Source organism: Zingiber officinale, chromosome 9A (assembly GCF_018446385.1).
Source record: "Zingiber officinale cultivar Zhangliang chromosome 9A, Zo_v1.1, whole genome shotgun sequence".
In the NCBI taxonomy this organism is placed as follows: domain Eukaryota; kingdom Viridiplantae; phylum Streptophyta; class Magnoliopsida; order Zingiberales; family Zingiberaceae; genus Zingiber; species Zingiber officinale.
In genome coordinates, this window is record NC_056002.1 from 69,920,643 (window position 1) to 69,940,154 (window position 19,512).

General features: G+C 34.2%; 1 protein-coding gene across 3 annotated transcripts; it reads left to right on the plus strand.

The window, feature by feature from the left end:
• Window positions 1–986: 986 nt before the first annotated feature.
• On the plus strand, window positions 987–15,330 carry LOC122021011. 3 transcript variants are annotated; one of them, XR_006122418.1, is made up of 6 exons: window positions 987–1,656; window positions 1,730–1,894; window positions 2,259–2,319; window positions 3,391–3,474; window positions 3,784–3,922; window positions 14,686–15,330. XR_006122418.1 is itself a non-coding variant. In XM_042579078.1 (4 exons), exons 1-2 carry the CDS (start codon window positions 1,052–1,054, stop codon window positions 1,770–1,772), a joined length of 648 nt encoding a protein of 215 aa, XP_042435012.1. In that variant the 5' UTR covers window positions 987–1,051; the 3' UTR covers window positions 1,773–1,894; window positions 2,259–2,319; window positions 3,391–3,724. The 3 variants fall into 3 exon arrangements, 1 of the variants encoding a protein (XP_042435012.1); XR_006122417.1 differs by lacking the exon at window positions 14,686–15,330 and adding an exon at window positions 9,025–9,352; XM_042579078.1 differs by lacking the exons at window positions 3,784–3,922; window positions 14,686–15,330 and having other exon boundaries at window positions 3,391–3,724.
• The last annotated feature ends 4,182 nt before the right edge of the window (window positions 15,331–19,512 follow it).

Sequence of the window (19,512 nt, forward strand, 5' to 3'; positions counted from 1 at the left end):
GCTACGTACTCAACTTGACTTTGTTACGAATTTTTCGATCAATATTCACCCCCCTCTAGCGAACTCTATGATCCAACAAGTGGTATCAGAGCAAGTACCGCTCTGAATTGGTGCAACCACCAATCGAGCAAGGGGGGGGGGTTCTTTTTAAAAGAAAAATAGATATCGTTTGTGTTTAAAAAAATATCCTTACGCCTTTTATTTTTTCCTTCCAAAATTATTTTTCAAAAATTCATTGTCATCTTTTCACTGTTGGTTAGTATTTGTAAAATATCGCATTTACCAAAATTTAAAATAATATTTTTTATTAATTTTTTTTTATTTTTTTCGAAATTAGTGAAATACTATATTTTTTCTCCAGCACTGCTAATCCAAGACCAAGTCTTAACACATCTTTTTAGTTTTCTATCTTAAGTGCTTAATGGCTCAAGTTGAAGGACGAAGCATTCACGAACCATCTTCATATGAGATGTACAAGAGACATGAATTCAATCTGTGAAGGATGCAGATAGAAACTTTTATTCTCATGAATGACTTCGATGGTGGCATGACACTGAGAAGATCAACACAAAACTCAGAAGCAAACCAAAAGGTAATAAAATTAGTTTCAGATTTATTACCTAACAAAGTTACTTGCTGGATAGGAAAGGTCAAGGATGCCCACGAGTTTTGGACTTGCTTGACCAAGCTTCATGAGGAGCTGTTGGTGTAAAATACGACACCCAAATAATAATTATATAATAATGTTATTGAAGAAAAAGCCTTATTGGATTTTTCTGAAATTTTTAGAAAATTTTCGGGATTTAAACGGAGTCCGTATGACTCGTGATAAAAGGATGAATTTTAGGATACAGAGGAGACCTGTTTGAAATATCCTTTAAGTGAGAGTTGATTGAGGAATTAACTTAACATTTAATTAAACTAACCTAAGTTTTAATTAACCTAGGTTTATATACCTAACCGATCCATCTCCTTCGCCCGATTCCCCCTATTCTCTGTGCCCTAGTCCCTCCCTCTCTCAACCCGATGTCGCGCCGCACGTCTCTGCCCGATGCCGTCGCCGCCGTCGCCGTCGTGTCGCCGTAGCGGTCGGCCTGGTGAGAGTCGTCGTCGCCCTTGGGCAGAGCCACAACCGCTTGCTCCCCCTCCTCAAGCGAGCTCCACAGCGTCGCCGCTAGTTGCCATCGTCAACAATGTCGCTCCTCTTCGCTTCTTGACGCACGCGCGATCCCATGCCGCCCATCACCGACGCCGCCCTAATCACCCGGCACCAGCCGTGGCCAGTCTTCCGTGCGCCTTCGGCTCCTCTCCGGCCACGAGCAGGAGGCAGTGGGGTTGTGCTGGTGAGCCGATTTCCCCTCTCCCATTCCACATGATGCCACTCTATCACCAGCATCCCGATTCCCTTCCTCAATTGGCCACACGAGCACTACAGACGCCGCATACCACTGGTCTACTGAACTCTTTTGGTTCCTTTCCCCATCGCCGCTCGATTTCACCGGATCTATGCTCAGTGTTGCCACACAATCGTGCCGGATCCCTGCTCGGTGTCATTGTTCGATCGGGGCAATGCCACCCCATCACCGTCCTTTCTTCTACCTTGGCTCACTACTACGGTGGCATCTCAATTCTCTTTGAGAGAAACCTGTGGATCAGGTTAGTGTTGGATTAGCATAGATTTGGTTGGGTATGTTGTTTGGGATTTATGATTAATTGTTTGATCGATCAGTGAGCATTTCAGCCAGCTGGTTGTTTCTCATTTCCACGATTAGTAGCAGCTTCGGGTTCCTTTTGAAGAGCTCCTATGTTCCGTCTTCGGTCATTGCAGCCACCTTCTCCAGATTTGGAGCTTTTGATTTGCAGTGGCTGTCCTCCTTCAGCAAAGGTTATCAAGGTTAGTTTTTATAGTTAAGTACTGATCTGATTGAGAAATGATAAATGTATTTATAGCGGACTTGGATTATGTTATTATGAGGTAATTTGGTTAATTAGATGGGTGATTGGAAGAAAACAGATTTGATAAGTGTAATGATTAGTAGCGATTGCTTTTGGAATATGAATAATTGGTTTTGGTTTTGATTCGTGATAGATTGCCAGTACATTAGATTATGATTAGAAAGGTTAAGGGATCCTTGGATGAGAATAATTGAAGCTAATAATGATTGATTTGAATAGGGTTTTCCTATGGGTTTGGATATTTGGGTTTAGCGAGTTGTTGCTTATCAGATTAGCTAAATTATACAATATATGGTTTGCAGGATATTGATTTTGAGACAAGCATATCAATGTGAGATTATTTAGCATGATCTACGTATAAAGGTAGGTATTTCTTGCTTTATCTCTTTAGTACATTGTTCATAGTGCATGAGTTATATCTTCGGATAGTTCCTGTATTTATCTTGACTCCACTCGTATTTTTCCTGCGTTTGATACTTCCACTCAATCTTTGAGATACTCGTTTCTGTATCTATATAGTTTTTCGTTGTTATCTATGATATTTAACAGATACCAGACACCATATATTAGATACTAGTTAGTGGATTTATAGATATCGGATATCATGCTTACTTGCTTTGACTGTTATTTATACATGTTTCTTATTTGAGCATGCTGGCTTCATGTAGCATACCTGATTCTTTATATATATATATATATATATATATATGATGACTGTTGCATTTCACGCATCATGTTATTGTATGCATGCCGGCGACCATGTCTCCCTTGTGGTTGAGAGGGTCGTTGGCCAGGGTCGCACGCTCGGCCACTCATGGGTAGTGGCGGCTGGAGTTGCGAACAGCAGGGGCCCTATTGCTACGTAGCTAGATAGCTACTATGTAAACTGTCCACTCGGTCACTCGAGAGTAGTGACGACTGGAGTGTCGTACAATTATCATTGATCCGACCTCTCGACCATACAGGGGTCGTGGTGCAGAGAGGTGGGCGGGGTGACCATCCGTGTATACGCTGTTGTTATTATACTTATGCTGCTGTTGCTTACTTATGCTGTTGTTGCATACTTATTCTACTGTTGCCTACTTATACTACTGTTGCTTCTTATGCTATTATGCTTATATATGTTGAGATATATATTTGTGGTATGTGTTTAGACACTGACTTACTTATTGTTAATAAGTATATACCTCACATGTTACCCATGTAGTTATGAGCAGTACTGTAGCAGGACTTTGCTACACCTGACTTTCTATTACTAGTCTAGGATATGGTTTCAGGTATGAACACTTATTACGATATCACTGTTGTATCTGCTATTTTTCCTACGAGACTGTATATCTTTGTATCTCTAGTTCTGTATTATGTTCATGCACTATCTGTCTATTACCCGCTAAGTCTTTATACTCACCACCCCGTAACTGGTTATTTCGCCAGATAGCAGATAAAAGATTTATGGAGTCGCCTAGAGGTCCTATCCGCCAGTACCACGCCACATTCGAGGATGATCTTATGATTTTGGTATTCCTTACGCTATTTGTATTTTGGTTTTGTACTTGTTCATGTATTTGTGTATTCTGTTAGTATTGTTTGTGGTATCTTGTGTTTGGTTTGTTAATATTGTGTCAAGTCGATCCGGCTCGCTGTTAGTTGTTCTGTTGTTTTATGTTTCTTATTTTTGTGATTTTCGCTGTATTATGTTTCAGCCTTGTGGGCTGCTATTAAAACTGTGTGGTTGTGTTATTTATCTAGTTATGTTGGTTGTTGTATACTGCTGATGAGTATGTCTGTGGTTATATGTACTTATGCTTCATATTGTCATCGGTACAGGGGAGATATTGTCGAAATTTTGTCGATAGGGACTCCTCGGGGGGCGTGATAGTTGGAGTTAGACGATCAAGTCAAAATTGAATCCAAACTCGAGTAAGATCCAACAGAGAAGCCTACTGAATTAGGAGTTGCGCTCAAGGTTAGTAATATTTAACAAAATATCCCTACTAGTAGTAGTTTAAAAAATATGCATGTTAATTTGAATATTTCTAAAAATATACGTGAAAATAATATATTTGACAATACATGTAAAAATATCCCTAGGATGTTATCTGATAAAATATATCTAATTAATTCAGAAAATTCAAAAAATCTAAAAATAATTAATAGTCCTAAAAATTCAAATGATAACCAAATCAATTTGAATGACTCTACCTCTAAAAAAAAATTCAACTAATAATATTAAAAATATTATTTTATACAAAAATTTAAACAAATTAACAAATTCAGAAAAGTTAAATATTAAAAATTTAAATTTAAACTTAAATAAATATGAAAATTCAAATGATAATGATGAAGGTCAATATTGTTCTAGATAAAATTAATAAATTTATTAATAAATGATTTAATAATCTAGACAATATCAATCTAGAAAATTTTATCCAAACTCAAGATAATTTAATAACAAAAAATTAAATTTTAAAGGTAAGATTAATCTAATAAATTCAACTAATCATATCAACTTAAAAGGTAAAGAAAAAATAAGGATAAAATCAACACTTTGATAAAATCAAAATCAAATTTAACAAACTTAAAATTAAATGTTAAAGATAACATATTAAACAAAGATAATCTACAAAATTTAAAATTAACAATTGATAAAAGTTTAAAAAGATAAACCTTTAAAGAAATATAATTCAAATAATTTAATTAATTCAAATTTAAAAATTAATAAAAACTTAAACATTAAAAATAAACTAATAAAGAAAGAAAATTCAATTATTTTAATAAAATTAAAATTGAATGAAAATTTAAACATTAAATACACTCCTTAAAGAAGGACAATTTGACCATGCCAATTAATTCAAAATTAAAACTTAAATTTAAATTACAAATTAAATATTAAATATTAATTAAAACTAATCTTAATTATACAAAAATCTTTAAAAAAATTAATAATTTAGGGAGAGACTCCAAACTATTTTGCACCTCCGAAAATAATAACTTATCCGGTAAGATAATTAGGATTAGATTAAAAAGGGATAAAAATTTAACTTGATCTACGGTATTGGTGAAGTTTGTCTATGCATATCTAGGAAGATATGACTTCGACCTAGTGCATTTAACTTAGTGGAACTAACTGAAGCTACCCCTTACGAATCCTAACCAGTTAAACCAAGGTTTTTTTTACTAAGTTTAGTAGATAGGACTATGTAGAAAACCTCGAAGACATGATTACTCTAATGATATCCAAGTGATTTAACATACTTCAGAAGTTTATCTAAAGAATGTTTGTTTGTTGAATCCAAAGCTAAATATGAATTTAACACAAAGTTAAACTAAATCTTGAAATAAAATTTAATTAATCTCACAAAATTATAGTATTCCTTGATTGAAAACGTAGATCGGGGTGAGATGAATAATGAATTAAAATTAAAATTAAAACTAAAATTAAAATAAAATAAAATAAAATAAAATAAAATAAAATAAAATTAAAATTAAATTCAATTAAATTCAATTCAATTAAATTAAAATTAAATTAAATTAATTTAAAAGTAAATTAAATTAAATTAAATTAAAATTAAATTCAATTAAAAGAAAAGAAAAGAAAATAAAATTAAATCAAAATCAAAATCAAAATCAAAATTAAAATTAAATTAAATTAAATTAAATTAAAATTAAAATTAAATTTAAGTTTAAAATTTAAATTAAAACTTAAAATTAAAGCTTAAATTAAAACTTAAAACTTAAATTTAAACTTAATTTAAAAATTAAATTAAAACTTAATTTAGAACTTTAAATTTAAACTTAACTTTAAACTTAAAACTTAATTATAACTAAAATTAAAATTAAATTAAAAATAAAATTACAAACAAAAATTAAAAATAAAATTAAACCTAAAAATAAAATAAAATTTAAAATTAAACTTAAACTTAAAATTAAATTAAAACTTAAAAATTAAACTTAAACTTAAAATTAAATTAGATTAAATTAAATTAAATTAAACTAAATTAATTTAATTTAATTTAATTTAATTTAATTTAAATTAAATTAAATTAACTTAAATTAAATTAAGTTAAATTAACTTAAAATTGAAATTAAATTACAAATCAAATTAAACTTTAAAATTAATTTAAAACTTAACTTAAATTAAATTTTAAAACTAATTAAAAATTAAATGAACTAAAATAAAAATTAAAATTAACCTTAAAATTAAAATTAAACCTAAAATTAAGAATAAAACTTAAAATTAAATTAAACTTAAATTAATACTTAACTTAATTTATAAAATTAACTTAAATTAAAAAAAAACTTTAAATTAAAACTAAATTAAATTAAAAATAAATTAAATTCAAATTCAAATTAAATAAAAATAAAACTTAATTAAATTAAAATTATACTTAGTTAAATTAAACTTATTTAAAAACTAATTTAAAACTAATTTAAAATTCATTAAAAAAACTCTTTTAAAAATTAATTTTTTTAAAAAAATTATTTTAAAAATTATTTAAAAAATTCTTAAAAAAATTCTTATAAAATTCTTTTATTTTTTAAAAATCATTTTTAAAAACTATTTTAAAAGATTCTTTCAAAATCATTTTAAAACTTAGACACTTAACTTAAAACTTAAATTTTAATTAAATTAATTTTCATCTAAATTAAACTTTAAACTTAATAATTAATAAGTAAATAATTAAAAATTAATTGTTCAGTATAATTTTATTTTAAAAAAAATGATTAACCAGGCTGGGTAACGTCGAGTCTAGGATGACCGGCCCGACCCCACGGAAGTTTCCCACCAGCCACCAAGGTAAATCGGGAAGCGCTCATAGTGGACAGCTCAGGAGCCCAGTACCCTTTAGTTGCGTGCCCCATTTGGAGGAAAAAGTCTAATTTTATCTTAGGGTTGAACCGCGTTACCTAAATTACAACCTAAATCAAACTTGACTTTATATTAAAATATTAATTAAAATTTTAACTAAAATTTTAACTATTTTAATTAAACCATAATTAAAGATTGACTTAAATTAAACCTTACTTAACTTTGTTTGATAACTTAAATAAATTTAAATTAATACTAACTTTAAATTTAGTTAATCCTACTTAAGTTATATCTAAAAAAAAATGAAGTAAATGAAAAGTTAAATTATAACTAATACTTTTATTAATCAATTAACTCGATCAATTAATACAAAATTTAAATTACTTAAATAAGTATTAAATTATTGAATTAAGTAAAAGTTAATCAATAAACTATTGATAATGATTAACTGTTTTTGAATTAGTAAAAAATTATTTTATTTAACTTTAAACTAAAGTTTAACTTAATACATCTAAATCTAAAGTTAATTATTTTTAGAATAATTGATTAATGATTAATTAAACTTAAATGAATAATTATACCAAGTATATAGAGATAATTATGTAAATAATAAATTTTATAAATATAAGTGTTATTAAATCCCCTAAAATACTTGGTAAAAAAATATGTTAAGACTTTGAAATTTAACATACCCAAACCTTAGTGTTAAGGGGGAGAGATAAATTAAGGGAGAATAATAAATTCAGGCGGAGTATCAAATTTAGGGGGAATATCAAATTTAGGGGGAGTATCAAATTCAGGGAGAGATCAATTTTTTTTAAAATATTTACTTAAAAAATTATTTTCTTAAGTTTTTTTATTAAAAAATTCCTTAGATTTTTTAAATTATTCTTTATCAAATTTCTCTTTAAAATCTCTTTTGAAAATCCTACCTCAATTGTTTTTAAAAAAGTACTTTGAAAATCTTACGTTAAATGTTTTTGTCAGGTTAAACTGTTTGTAACAAAATTATGTTCTCCTCTTTAAATATATTTTGTAAAATTATTTTTGAAAAGTGTTTTTCATTTCCTTGAAAATACTTTAGCAAAATTATTTTAAAACTTGCTTTAATTTTGTAAACTTATTTTTGAAAATTGTTTTGAAAATTATTTTAATTTTGTAATCTCCTTTTTCGGAAACTGTCTTTGAACACTACCTTAATATTTTGCAAAATTTATTTTTTTAAAGTTATCTTAAAAACTAAGATATTTTGACAATTATGAAAAGTTAGTAGGTTTTTGAATATGTGTTCAAAATTTATCTTACAAAGCTTAACCGTTTTGAAAATTAGGAAAAATTAGTAGATGTTAAAAAATTATTTCTGATATAAAAATTTAAAACTTATATTTTTTAAAATCACTTTATATGATGCCTTTACAGACTCTTCCAAATTTTTTTCTTATTTTCTAAGTTAAATTCCCCCAAGTAACTCTGGATTCTGTTAACAATCTCTATTGTAATTTTTTTACTTAGCCGTTTATTCCTATCTTTTCTATGTTTTTTTATAAATGTCAAGGGGGGAGTGTTAGGTGATTTAAGTTAGCACAAAAAAATACTAAGCATAAAACACCAACTAAACTAACTTGAAACTTGAAAATCATTGCTTACTTTTTACATATTTTTTCACTAACTTAACTTAGGTTGTTATTACATCAAAAAGGAGGAGATTGTTGATGCGGTTAGCACTAACGGTCTAACTCAGGTTTTGATGAATGACAAAGAAGGTTGAGTTAGGTTTGTTGTGATCTAACACTTTGACTAAGTGTGCAGGAGAAATTCAGCTAGGTCGACGGGCCGACCGGATAGCTGGTGCGCAACCCAGCTAGGTCGACGGCCCGATCGAATAGCTGGCATGAAGTCCAACTAGGTCGATGGGCTGACCGAATAGCTGTCATGAAGTCCAGCTAGGTCAACGGGCTGACTAGATAGCTGACACGAAGTCCAGACGGGTCGACGGGTTGACCGGATGTCTGACAGGTAAATTAAGGTAAGTCACTAGAGGGGAGTGACTTGGTGAGGACGTGCTCCTCATTCGAGGGAATAGTAGACGCCAATCCAACTTAGAACTATTTCGGGAATCTAAGTTGAGATCGTGACTAGATTCTGGTCTCGACGAGACATAATCTAATTACTACTCTATTTGAATATAATTGTACTAACACTTTGTTTTGCAAGGTAGTATAACTTTTATTTTGCCTCGGACTAACATTTTCTTACAGGAAAATGAGTTTATGGAAAATGGTGGTTTGAGCGCCCGGAAGACAAAAGTCTATCTCGTCGCACACGTGGAGTGCACTGATTGGCTGAGCCAACATCACGGTCTAGGCGCCCGGAGCACTCCTATAAAAGGAGTCTTCCTCCAGAGCTAAAAACAACAACTTTCCACGACTGCTTTGTTGCGCTCTGCTCCTGCGACGCTGTGATGCTTCTCTGACAACTTGCGGCTCAAGTTCTTTTCAATTATTGTCGGTATTTCTTTTAAGAGTTCTTGTACTTATCTTTGTAATCCTTTTTGCAAACTGCTAGTGAATTACCCAACGAAAACACTCGACAGTGCGAGCCTTGGAGTAGGAGTCGACGAAGGCTCCGAACCAAGTAAAATTGGTTCGTGTTAGCATTGTATCTTTCGTACTCGACTTGACTTTGTTACAAATTTTCCGATCGCTATTCAACCCGATCCAACACTTTGTGCTCAAAGAAGAGGGCAACCCAATGGCACAAAGTGATGTCCGACCAACTACTTGGCCGACACAAAGGAGGAGGGGTAGCAACCTCGCCTGCTGCCTGGCAGCCAAGGGGTTACCACAGGCACAAGTACAACTCCTGCCAATGATTGTCGGTGTTGTCTAGTAGCACGAAAGCCATCGATAGAGAGTTGGGGCAGCTTAAGGATTGCCAACACGGTCAGCAGCTTACTAGCGGTGGGTTGCAAGGAGGATCTATCTCTTGCTGTTTGACGACACAATGAAGCACAACAACATATTAGCTGCCATCCGAGGCTATACTACACGAGACAACAAGGGCAGGCAGGAGGGTGGTCGATGATTAGGGCAAGCAGCCAACAGTTGCTTTGGGCAGCATTGGCTCCAATAGGGCGGCGACACAATAGAGAAGGGAGGAAGAAGAAGGATCAAAACCTAATTAAATTAGGTTATCCAATTGATTAATTAATTCTTCTCCTCATAGAGGAGTATATATATACCTCTCCACAATGACTTGGGGAACAAGTCATCTCCCAAACCCAATACCCAATAGCAATTTGATCCATTAGCATTAAGTTTGGTTCAAGACTAAACCATCTTGGTTTATAATCAAATCAATTTTGGTTCTTATTTAAACCAAACCAATTTGGTTTATTATTACACCATAATGAATCTAACTTTACCTTTAAGAGGCATGACCCACCATCACTTCCATCTAACAAATATCTTCCACATTTTCTCCTCATCTGGTTTTACTAGATTTAGTCTCTTTGAATATGATAATCTAATTCTCAAACTTGTTGTAAGTCTTTCGGATATACTCATAGTGTATCTAGCCCAATAGATTCTCGACTTATATTGATTGTTCCTAATTAACCATTGATTATGAATTGATCATGAGTGACATCTAATAGTATATCATGATCCTCAACTAATCAAAAAATCATAATTGCTCCCAGAATTAAATCTGAACCCTTTAGCAGCTATAATTATTAGTGCGCTTATTCTTTTCACTCATCTTATACTCACTTGGTTCATGATATGATCTATGTGTTAGTTCCCACTAGGCTGACTATGTCACACCTAGCCCAAGTAGAAATTACTTGTCATACGGATTCAAATTACTCAAACATATGTCCAAGAAGACCATCCTTTTTACGTGTAATGTTTTGGCCAAAAACTTACGAGTAATAATCTTAACAAGAGGCCATAGTGTATATGTTTCCTTATAAAAGGAGTGGTGAATCCTCTATGCCTATTCAAACACCTTTGAGTATATTGACTTATACTCAATCATCCCAAACTTGCACCTCTTAGGAGTCAATTGCAAAGATGTCAAAGTATAAACCTTTATGATCAAGATGACTTGAATATCTCAAGTCTAAGGAATTTGCACTCGAACTACAATAAGAATAGAGGATTCAAGTGCTTTGTTCAAAATTCTAAGGAATTTGACTTGAATATCTCAAGTCTAAGGAATTTGACTTAATTATCATCGTAGTGAAATCGAAATTCTAGCATCTCTCACCCCCCACCCCCCCAAAATCTAACTTCACCTTCTCTCTTTCTCTCTCTCTCTTTCTCTCAACCTTTTCTCCCTCTCTTCAATCTCTCTCATTAGTTCATAAGCACTAAAATCAACTTTCTACCGTCTAGATAGCTTACTTTACGATATCTCTAATGTTTAATCAATAGTCCCTATGGATTCGATAATCTTTTAAAACTCAACCCCAAACCCCTTCATTTTCATATCAAAACCCTTTACAATAGCATTCAATTAATGCTATTCTAAGTTATCACCTTATCATTATATTTCTTGGGAGACAACCCGAGTTATCCCTATACCATATTAGTATAGAGGTGTTCGATAACTTTAATTGTAATTTGATACACCTAGCAACGACATTGAAATTTGATTCAAGCACCCCGTATGTCGTACTAAGGTGTTTTAGATATGTTCTTGATGTATGGTAAAGGGGAAGAGAATTAAAGTTAAGCAAAATAACTTAAAGATCAACGAACTTAAACTTAAAGTTATGCATAAATTTAGAGGGAGGGATCAAGTTAAGGGGGAGAAAGAAAATGATCAGTGCCTAAATACTTGACATTTTTTTCTTTTCTATGTTTCCACTTAAATTATGCTGTAATTTTACTTAAGTTTAACCATGTTGTCAAAAAAAAAAAGTGAGAGATTGTTGGTGTAAGAAGCATCATACGATTAAACATAAGTTTTGATGTTGGCAAAGGGTTAAAGTTAAGTCATGTGGTATTTTAATTTGTTATTCAAATTTACAGGAAAGCCCTAGTCGCAGTTCGACAAGTGGAAATCCTAGTTGAGGTTAGGCAAGGAAGTCTTAGTTGGAGGGACTAAGCAAGGAAGTCTTAGTCGGAGGGACTAGATAGGAAGTCTTGGTAGATCAAGGACTGTTAGTATTATTCCTAAGAGTCAATTATGAGATAATTATGCTTATTGGGTTAATGAGTCATTGGGCTTGTAATGCCCCGGCCCGGGCAGGCCCCACATGGACCGAATTGGGCACGCCACCAGAATTGCCCATCGGGTTGACGACTAGCTCCACAGACCACCGGAGGTCCTTTCAGCGTGCTTTGTCCTCACTCGCACACACCCTGGAAAAGTTCCCAGGAGGTCACCCATCCTCAGATTTCTCCAAGTCAAACACGCTTAACTTTGGAGTTCTTAAGTTTGGGTTTCTGAAAAGGAAGGTGCACATTGGTGATATAGATAGTACCATCTAACTTTTTACGCCATACTTAACCAAAATCTCAGAACCGGGGTATTACAATCACCCCCACTTAAAGACACAACACCCTCGTTGTCTAACCATGAATCGACAAATCCTAGAATCTCCTTCGCTAGGTGGTGCCCTGGGTACTCCTGTCACAAGTGCACTCACGGTCGCAAGGTTGCTTTGATACCATCTGTAACGCCTTGACCCGGGCGGGCCTCACCCGGATCGAACCGAGAACGTCACTAGAATTACCCATCGGGTTGACGACTAGCTCCACAGACCATCGGAGGTCCTTTCAACGTGCTTTGTCCTTACTCGCACACACCCTGAAAAACTTCTCAGGAGGTCACCCATTCTCAGATTTCTCTAAGCCAAGCACGCTTAACTTTGGAGTTCTTAAGTTTGGGCTTCCGAAAAGGAAGGTGCACCTTGGTGATATGGATAGTACCATCTAACCTTTTAAGCCATACTTAACCAGAATCTCAGAACTGGGGTATTACAGGGTTAAATAACTTATTGGGTTAATAGTTAATCTAATATATTAAATTCAACCCATTAAGAGGATAATATGTAGATTAATGAAAATTAATTGGTATCATTATTGGAAGAAAACCAAAAGGCAAATACTCTTGGTATTCCTTAAAGAACATAAAAGACCTTTCAAGTTCATTTTTCATAAGTGACTCTTGATCTTCTAATATTCTAAACATTATTTTCATACATGAAATTGATTTATGACTTCTTGTCTTCTAACCATGAAGCCCTTTCTGAACTATTCAGAACTAGTGGGTTCCTCATCTTTAATGAGTAACACGTCTCTCGATTCGTTATAGTGGACAAAGGTAATTACGCTCGTCCCCAGCACCCCCGCCAACCCATTGCAGGGCCAACACGGAGGAGGTAAATCATGGGTGGCTACTAGCCTTTGGGGTAGTGACTAGCGCATGAAGGAGGCATTTACCTTGGCTATGCCAAGATTCGAACCCCAGACTTCATGGTGACAACATCTTATGTGCTAGCCACTAAATTGTCCCGAGGGGACATTAGACATGTTCTACTAGATTTTTGAAGAGGTGGTGTAACAATTGGTTCAACCGTTATCTCATCCTTATAAGTAATCAACTGTGGTTTCTGATTAGGCGGCTCTTCGATGTCTATTAAAGTCTCTTGAACTAACCCAAGTTAAACCTCACTTCCACTATTTTCTTGTAAGAAAAACTTTTTCTCCAGGAATACAGAAACAAATACCTTTCGTTCCAAAGGGTGATAAAATTTGTAACCTCTTGTTTCCTTAGGGTAACCAATAAACAGATACTTATTAAACTCAGTATCTAACTTGTCTGACACAGTCCTCTTCACATAAGCAAGACAACCTCATATCTTCAAAGAAGAAAGATGAGATTTCTTACCAATCTATATCTCATATTCAGTAATATAGACGACCTTAGTCAGGACTCTATTTAACAAGTAAGCAACTGTCTCGAGTGCGTAATCCCAAAAGAATTTAGGAAGACTTGCATTATTCATCATCGACCTAACCATGCCCAACAAGGTTCAGTTTTGCCTCTCAGTCATACCATTGTGTTGTCGTGTATAAGACGGAGTCCATTGAGATAATATGTCATTATCTCTGAGATAATCTTGAAACTCTTGGCTTAAATATTCACCACCTCGATCTAATCAAAGTATTTTAATACTCTTACCTAGTTGTTTCTCTACTTCAAGTTTATATTTTTTAAACTTTTCAAAGGCATCAAACTTGTATCTCAAGAGATATTCTGACATATTACATGCAAGAAGTTTCTTCTTCAATGGTTTATATGTTGATTTGTGTGGTTGATAGTTTAATGTAGTTGATGTTTCTTATAGTTGGTGGTTGAATGCTTATATTGATTTGAACTCCCCATGTTAAGATTGTACATACTTAGTTGACTTTGATTCATGCATGTTACATGTTCAATGAATTTCCTCAGTCACTTGTGTTTCTTCATTTGTTACAATTAGGTTATTTTAATTCTTTATTGTCTTGTCTTTTTCAATTGCCTTAAATTCTTTCCTTTTTATTCAAATACAATTAGATTAGATTAGGGTAAGTTTTGTTAATCCTTTACTTTATGTTGCTTTTAATTTTCTTGTAATTATAATTTAGGTTAGACTAGATTTCATTACAGGCATTACTTTTCATTTATTAGTTTTAGAACTCAACCCCAAACCCCTCTATTTTCATATCAAAAACCCTATAAATAACATTCAATTCTAAGCTATCACTTGATATACATAGATTATATATGGTTTTATGTATTTTTTGATGCACATGTACATATATTTCATGTATATAATCTATATTTATTACACCCTATTCCATTATTATGTCATACTTCCATTCTATTTGTTCGAAGATATGCTCTTTGCTTATTTTTATTGACAGGATGCAAATTAGAGCGAAAATAGAGCAAAGACACACATTGGAGCAAACATAGAGAAAATCAGCAACCTGGCCATGCCACATAGACACAGTCGTGCCTCCCATCCACGGTCGCGTCACACCCTCCACCCAAACTGTAGACCAAATTTTGAACCACCATAACTATCAACTCAATTGGATTCAAGGCTCGAGCCAAATATCATAATCTAGATAATTTCAAGGGCTATAACTTTGGTTTAGAGTGAAACATGAGAAAATCATGTTTAAAGGGTAAAAAACATGTTTTAACGGAGCCCTATAAACTTGACAGATTTGGACAGTTTGAAGGAGGTATAAAAATGTCAAGAAACTCATTCTTTGACTTATCTTGAGTTTAGGATTTCATCCCTCTCCTTGGTGAAGGATTCTCTCCTTAGGGGTAAACCCTAAAACTTCCATCTTCATTGATCCGCATGATCACTCCACCTCCGGAGCAAGGATTGCAAGTAAGAAGACTGGCGGCACATAGATAAGCATTCCTCTCTTCTCTATCTTTTGTTTTGGATTATAGGATGCTTAATTTTTTGTCTCTTATTTGTAAATTCTTTGTAACGGAGTAGATATCTAGATCTAAGATGAAGTAGTTGTGATGTGATGTATGAACTGTGTATTTGGACATTTTCTTATTCAATGAAGTATTTATGTCATGCTCAATGTGTCTTATGTCTTGTAAGTGTTTAATGGAATATGTGAATGATGTAAACATATTGATATGAGAGATTAGTTATCATATAAAAGGAGTGCTTTGGATTATATGATTGGGGCATAGTGACAGAGAGTAACCCTTTAACCAGATTTTCTAGAGTATCATCTTGAATTGGGGGCTAATCCTCCATAAGGGATTAGCTAATTAGAGCATAATGAGTTTTTGTTGGCCTAGGTAGGCCGGAGGGAGGGGAGGTGAACTGGCTGTTAAGAAAAACCTTCCTCAAACTTTTAACTCAGATTTAGTAAAAAAAAATAGAATAAATGAACAACAAAAAAAAAAAATGAGGACAAAATGGTTACTTGGTTACAACCAGAGAGGTTGTTAATCCAAGGCAAGTAAACACACTAAAGATCTCCTTATTTGAAGGTGGAGAAGCCTCTTACATTCGTTAGAAGCTCAGAAAGTTGATAGGAAATAAATATAGAAGTTGTTACCTATTTCCTAGGTCTAGGGGTCTTTCTATAGCCCATGGGAAAAGTTATCCAAGGTTTTATCCTTCGCCAATGGTTAATTTTGCCCAGTTTAAGGCGCCTTCAAAGGGTTGAAGGCGCCTTCCCACAGAAAGGCGCGGAAGCGCCTCCAACCAAATTGAAGGTGCCTCCAGTAGCTTCGAAGCTCCTTTTTTGCTCTTCCGCTGCTCCCATCACCTAGGTGATTTCGTCCATCCGGGATAGGGCTCACCCGAACTCATTTCCCAGCCTTCTCCTCGATGAGGCTTGCTCCCCAGCTTCTCATCCCTCGAACGCCATGCACGTCCTTCTCGTCTACCGGTGTACTCTTCTGCAACACCTCATTTCTCGGATGCACCAAGCCCGTTGCCTCCCTTCCCGTGTCATCCTTCTCGCTAGCTGCGTCTTTCGCTCGACTTCTTGTGTTCCTAAGCTCCTATACACTTAGACATAAGGGTTAAACACTAACAGGGCTTAACTTGTCTTGGTTGATCACATCAAAACTACCACGGGTTACCAACAATCTCCCCCTTTTTGATGTGATCAAACCCAAGTTAAGTTAAGGTAATAAAATTTTTTTTAATTTTTGCAAGTAAATAAATTGCAAGTAAGAAAATTTTTCTAAATAAAATAAAATCTTCTTTTTACTAAAAAATTTTCAAGTAAAATTTTTTAACCTTTTTGCAAGAAAAAAAAAATTGCAACCTTTTTGCAAGAAATTATTTTTTGCAAGTTACCCTCTAGACTTGTTCTTCCTTACTTCCCCTTTTGATCACATTAAAAATAAGGTTCATTTAAAAGTCACAGAGTAAAACTAAAGGAATTCTAACTATTTTAAAAGATAAAAAAATATTTAATTAATTTTTAACAGAAAATTAAGGTATTTTTATAATTTCTAAATACTTAACAGTTAGTCAATTAAATACTTATTTTAATAATTTGCTTCTAGGCTATGGCGAGGCACTAGGCCTTTTTGGATATTGGAACAACAACCACTTTCTAGACAAAGTCTCTTAAAGAAATTTAATATTTAATTTACTTTAAAAGCCATAATTTAAAAACATTCAATCAAAATATGATTTTGGAACCCAATATAGGTTATTTCCTATTGGGTTAATTAAAAATTTCTTAGGTAAGTATTTCTATGAAAATTTCTTAATTTGGTCCTTATGGTATTTAAGGTACCAATTCAATCCACTATATTTTTTAATATGTTGAATATTTGAGCACGTGTGATTTTTCAAAGTTTCTATCTCTTTTTACAAATTTTCATTCTCAATTTTAATTTTATCGAAGTCTTCTAATCGACAAGATTTAGTTAGTATTGATTTTAATTCCTTAATTTTTTTTTCTAATTTATAGCAATTTTTTGTTAATAATTTAATAAATTGAAATAACTTATCAGGAGAAAGAGACCATACCTGACTTACCTTATCGATCCCGTGATTTGAAGTTCCCCCTGGAGTACTACTTTCTTCCGATGTCGCTCCCCCTTCATCGATGATTTCGATGCTCAATTCGGGCGAGCTGCTTTGTCTCCTTCTTGGTGACTTGCCACTAGTGCAAGTCTGGTGATGACTTCAATTTCCGATTCGGACGACATTTCATCCCATGCCACCTTCATATTCTTGTACTTGTTCACTTGGGTCGACTTCTTGTTCTTGCTCTTGTTTTGTCTTTCAATTTAGGACAATTATCTTTCATATGCCCTTCTTTATTGCAGTGGTAGCATCTATCTTTCTTTTTCTACCCTGCACTTGATTAAATCTTTTAGTTTTAAATTACTTTTTAAATTTATGTACCATCAGTGTTGTTTCACTATCATCGAGAAAAGATTCTGAGTCTTGTTCGTCTATCTTTGCTTTTAAGGTAATGTTATGCTCCTTCTTCAGACCTGCACATCTTGTTTCATGAACTTCAAAAGTTGAAAATAATTCTTTTAAAGTAGTTGAATCTAGATCCTTAGATATATAATAAGCATCTATTAATGATGCCCATTCAGTATTTCTAGGGAATGCATTAAGAGCGTACCTTAGTGAATTTCGATTACTTACCTTTTCTCCAAAATTTGTGAGTCCAGTGATGAGCTCCTTGATTCTTGTGTGAAGGTGTACAACAGTTTCACCTTCTTCCAATTTGATGTTGTTGATATGGTTTCTGAGCAGGTCTCGTCTCGCGAGTTTCACCTCCAAGGTTCCTTCGTGTAGTTCCAGGAATTTCTCCCAGAGCTTTTTGCAGACTCGTAGGCTTCGATTCGGTTGACTTCTTGTGGCAGTAAAACGCTTAGCAGATGAAACTCTACTTTACAGTTTGTCACAAAATCGGCCTGCTACTTTTTGGTCCAGTGGTATTTTTCTTTGTTTTCGGTGCTACAAAATCAAATTTTATTATTAAAAGTAAATTGAAATCAGTTTTGAAAAATACCTCCATCTTCTTCTTCTTCCAGTTGGTGAAATCCCACTCAAACTTCGGTGGGTAGATGATTGATCTGGCCATCTCATATACTTTGTTCGGCGGTTAGTCGTCCTGAAGCTATTTGGCTCTGATACTACTTATTGACCTAGGTAGGCCGAAGGGAGGGGAGGTGAATTAGCTGTTAAGAAAAACCTTCCTCGAAATTTTAACTCAGATTAGTAAAAAATCAGAATAAATTAACAACAAAAAAACGAGGGTAAAAGAGTTACTTGGTTACAACCGGAGAGGTTGTTAATCCAAAGCAAGTAAACACACTAAAGATCTCCTTCTTTGAAGGTGGAAAAGTCTCTTACACTCGTTGGAAGCTCAGAAAGTAGCTAGGAAATAAATACAGAAGTTGTTACCTATTTTATAGGTCCAGAGATCCTTTTATAGCCCTTGGGAAAAGTTATCCGTGACTGAAAGACACCTCCAATAGGCTGGAAGGCGCCTCCAGTGAGGTGCCAAATGATAAAGCTTTATCCTTTGGCAACAGCTAAACTCAGGCTAGTCAAAGGTGCCTTCCATAGGGCTGGAAGGCGCCTTCGTACTATTCATCGAAGGCGCGCTCCAGCCATGGAAGGCGCCTTCCACAGTGAAGGTACAGAGGCACGCGGAGGCACCTTTAGCTCCCTTTGAAGGTGCCTCCAACAGTATTTCCAGCTTTCTTTTTGCTCTTCTGCTACTCTAATCACCTAGGTGATCGCGACCATCCGGGATAGGGCTCATCCGAACCCATTTCCCGATCTTCTCCTCGAGTAGGCTTCCGCTCTGGCTTCTCGTCCCTCAGAACATCGCGCACGTCCTTCTCGTCCACCTGTGGACTCTTTCGCAGCACCTCGTCTCTCGGATGCATCGAGCCTGTCAACTCCCTTCCTGTGCCATTCTTCTCATTAGCTGTGTCTTTCGCTCGACTTCTTATGTTCCCAAGCTCCTGTACATTTAGACACAAGGGTTAAATACTAACATGACCTAGCCTGACTTGGTTGATTACATCAAAACTACCACGGGGCACCAACAATTTTCACCAATTTCATGCTAGGAAGTAATTTGTGCAATCTAGATCTTATGACCAGGGGACTCTTGGTGACAAAAGGTAACCATTTAACCAGACTTTCTACATTATCTTTTCTACTTAATAGTGCTGAATGTCAATGGGAAGAACACTCCGGTGAGACC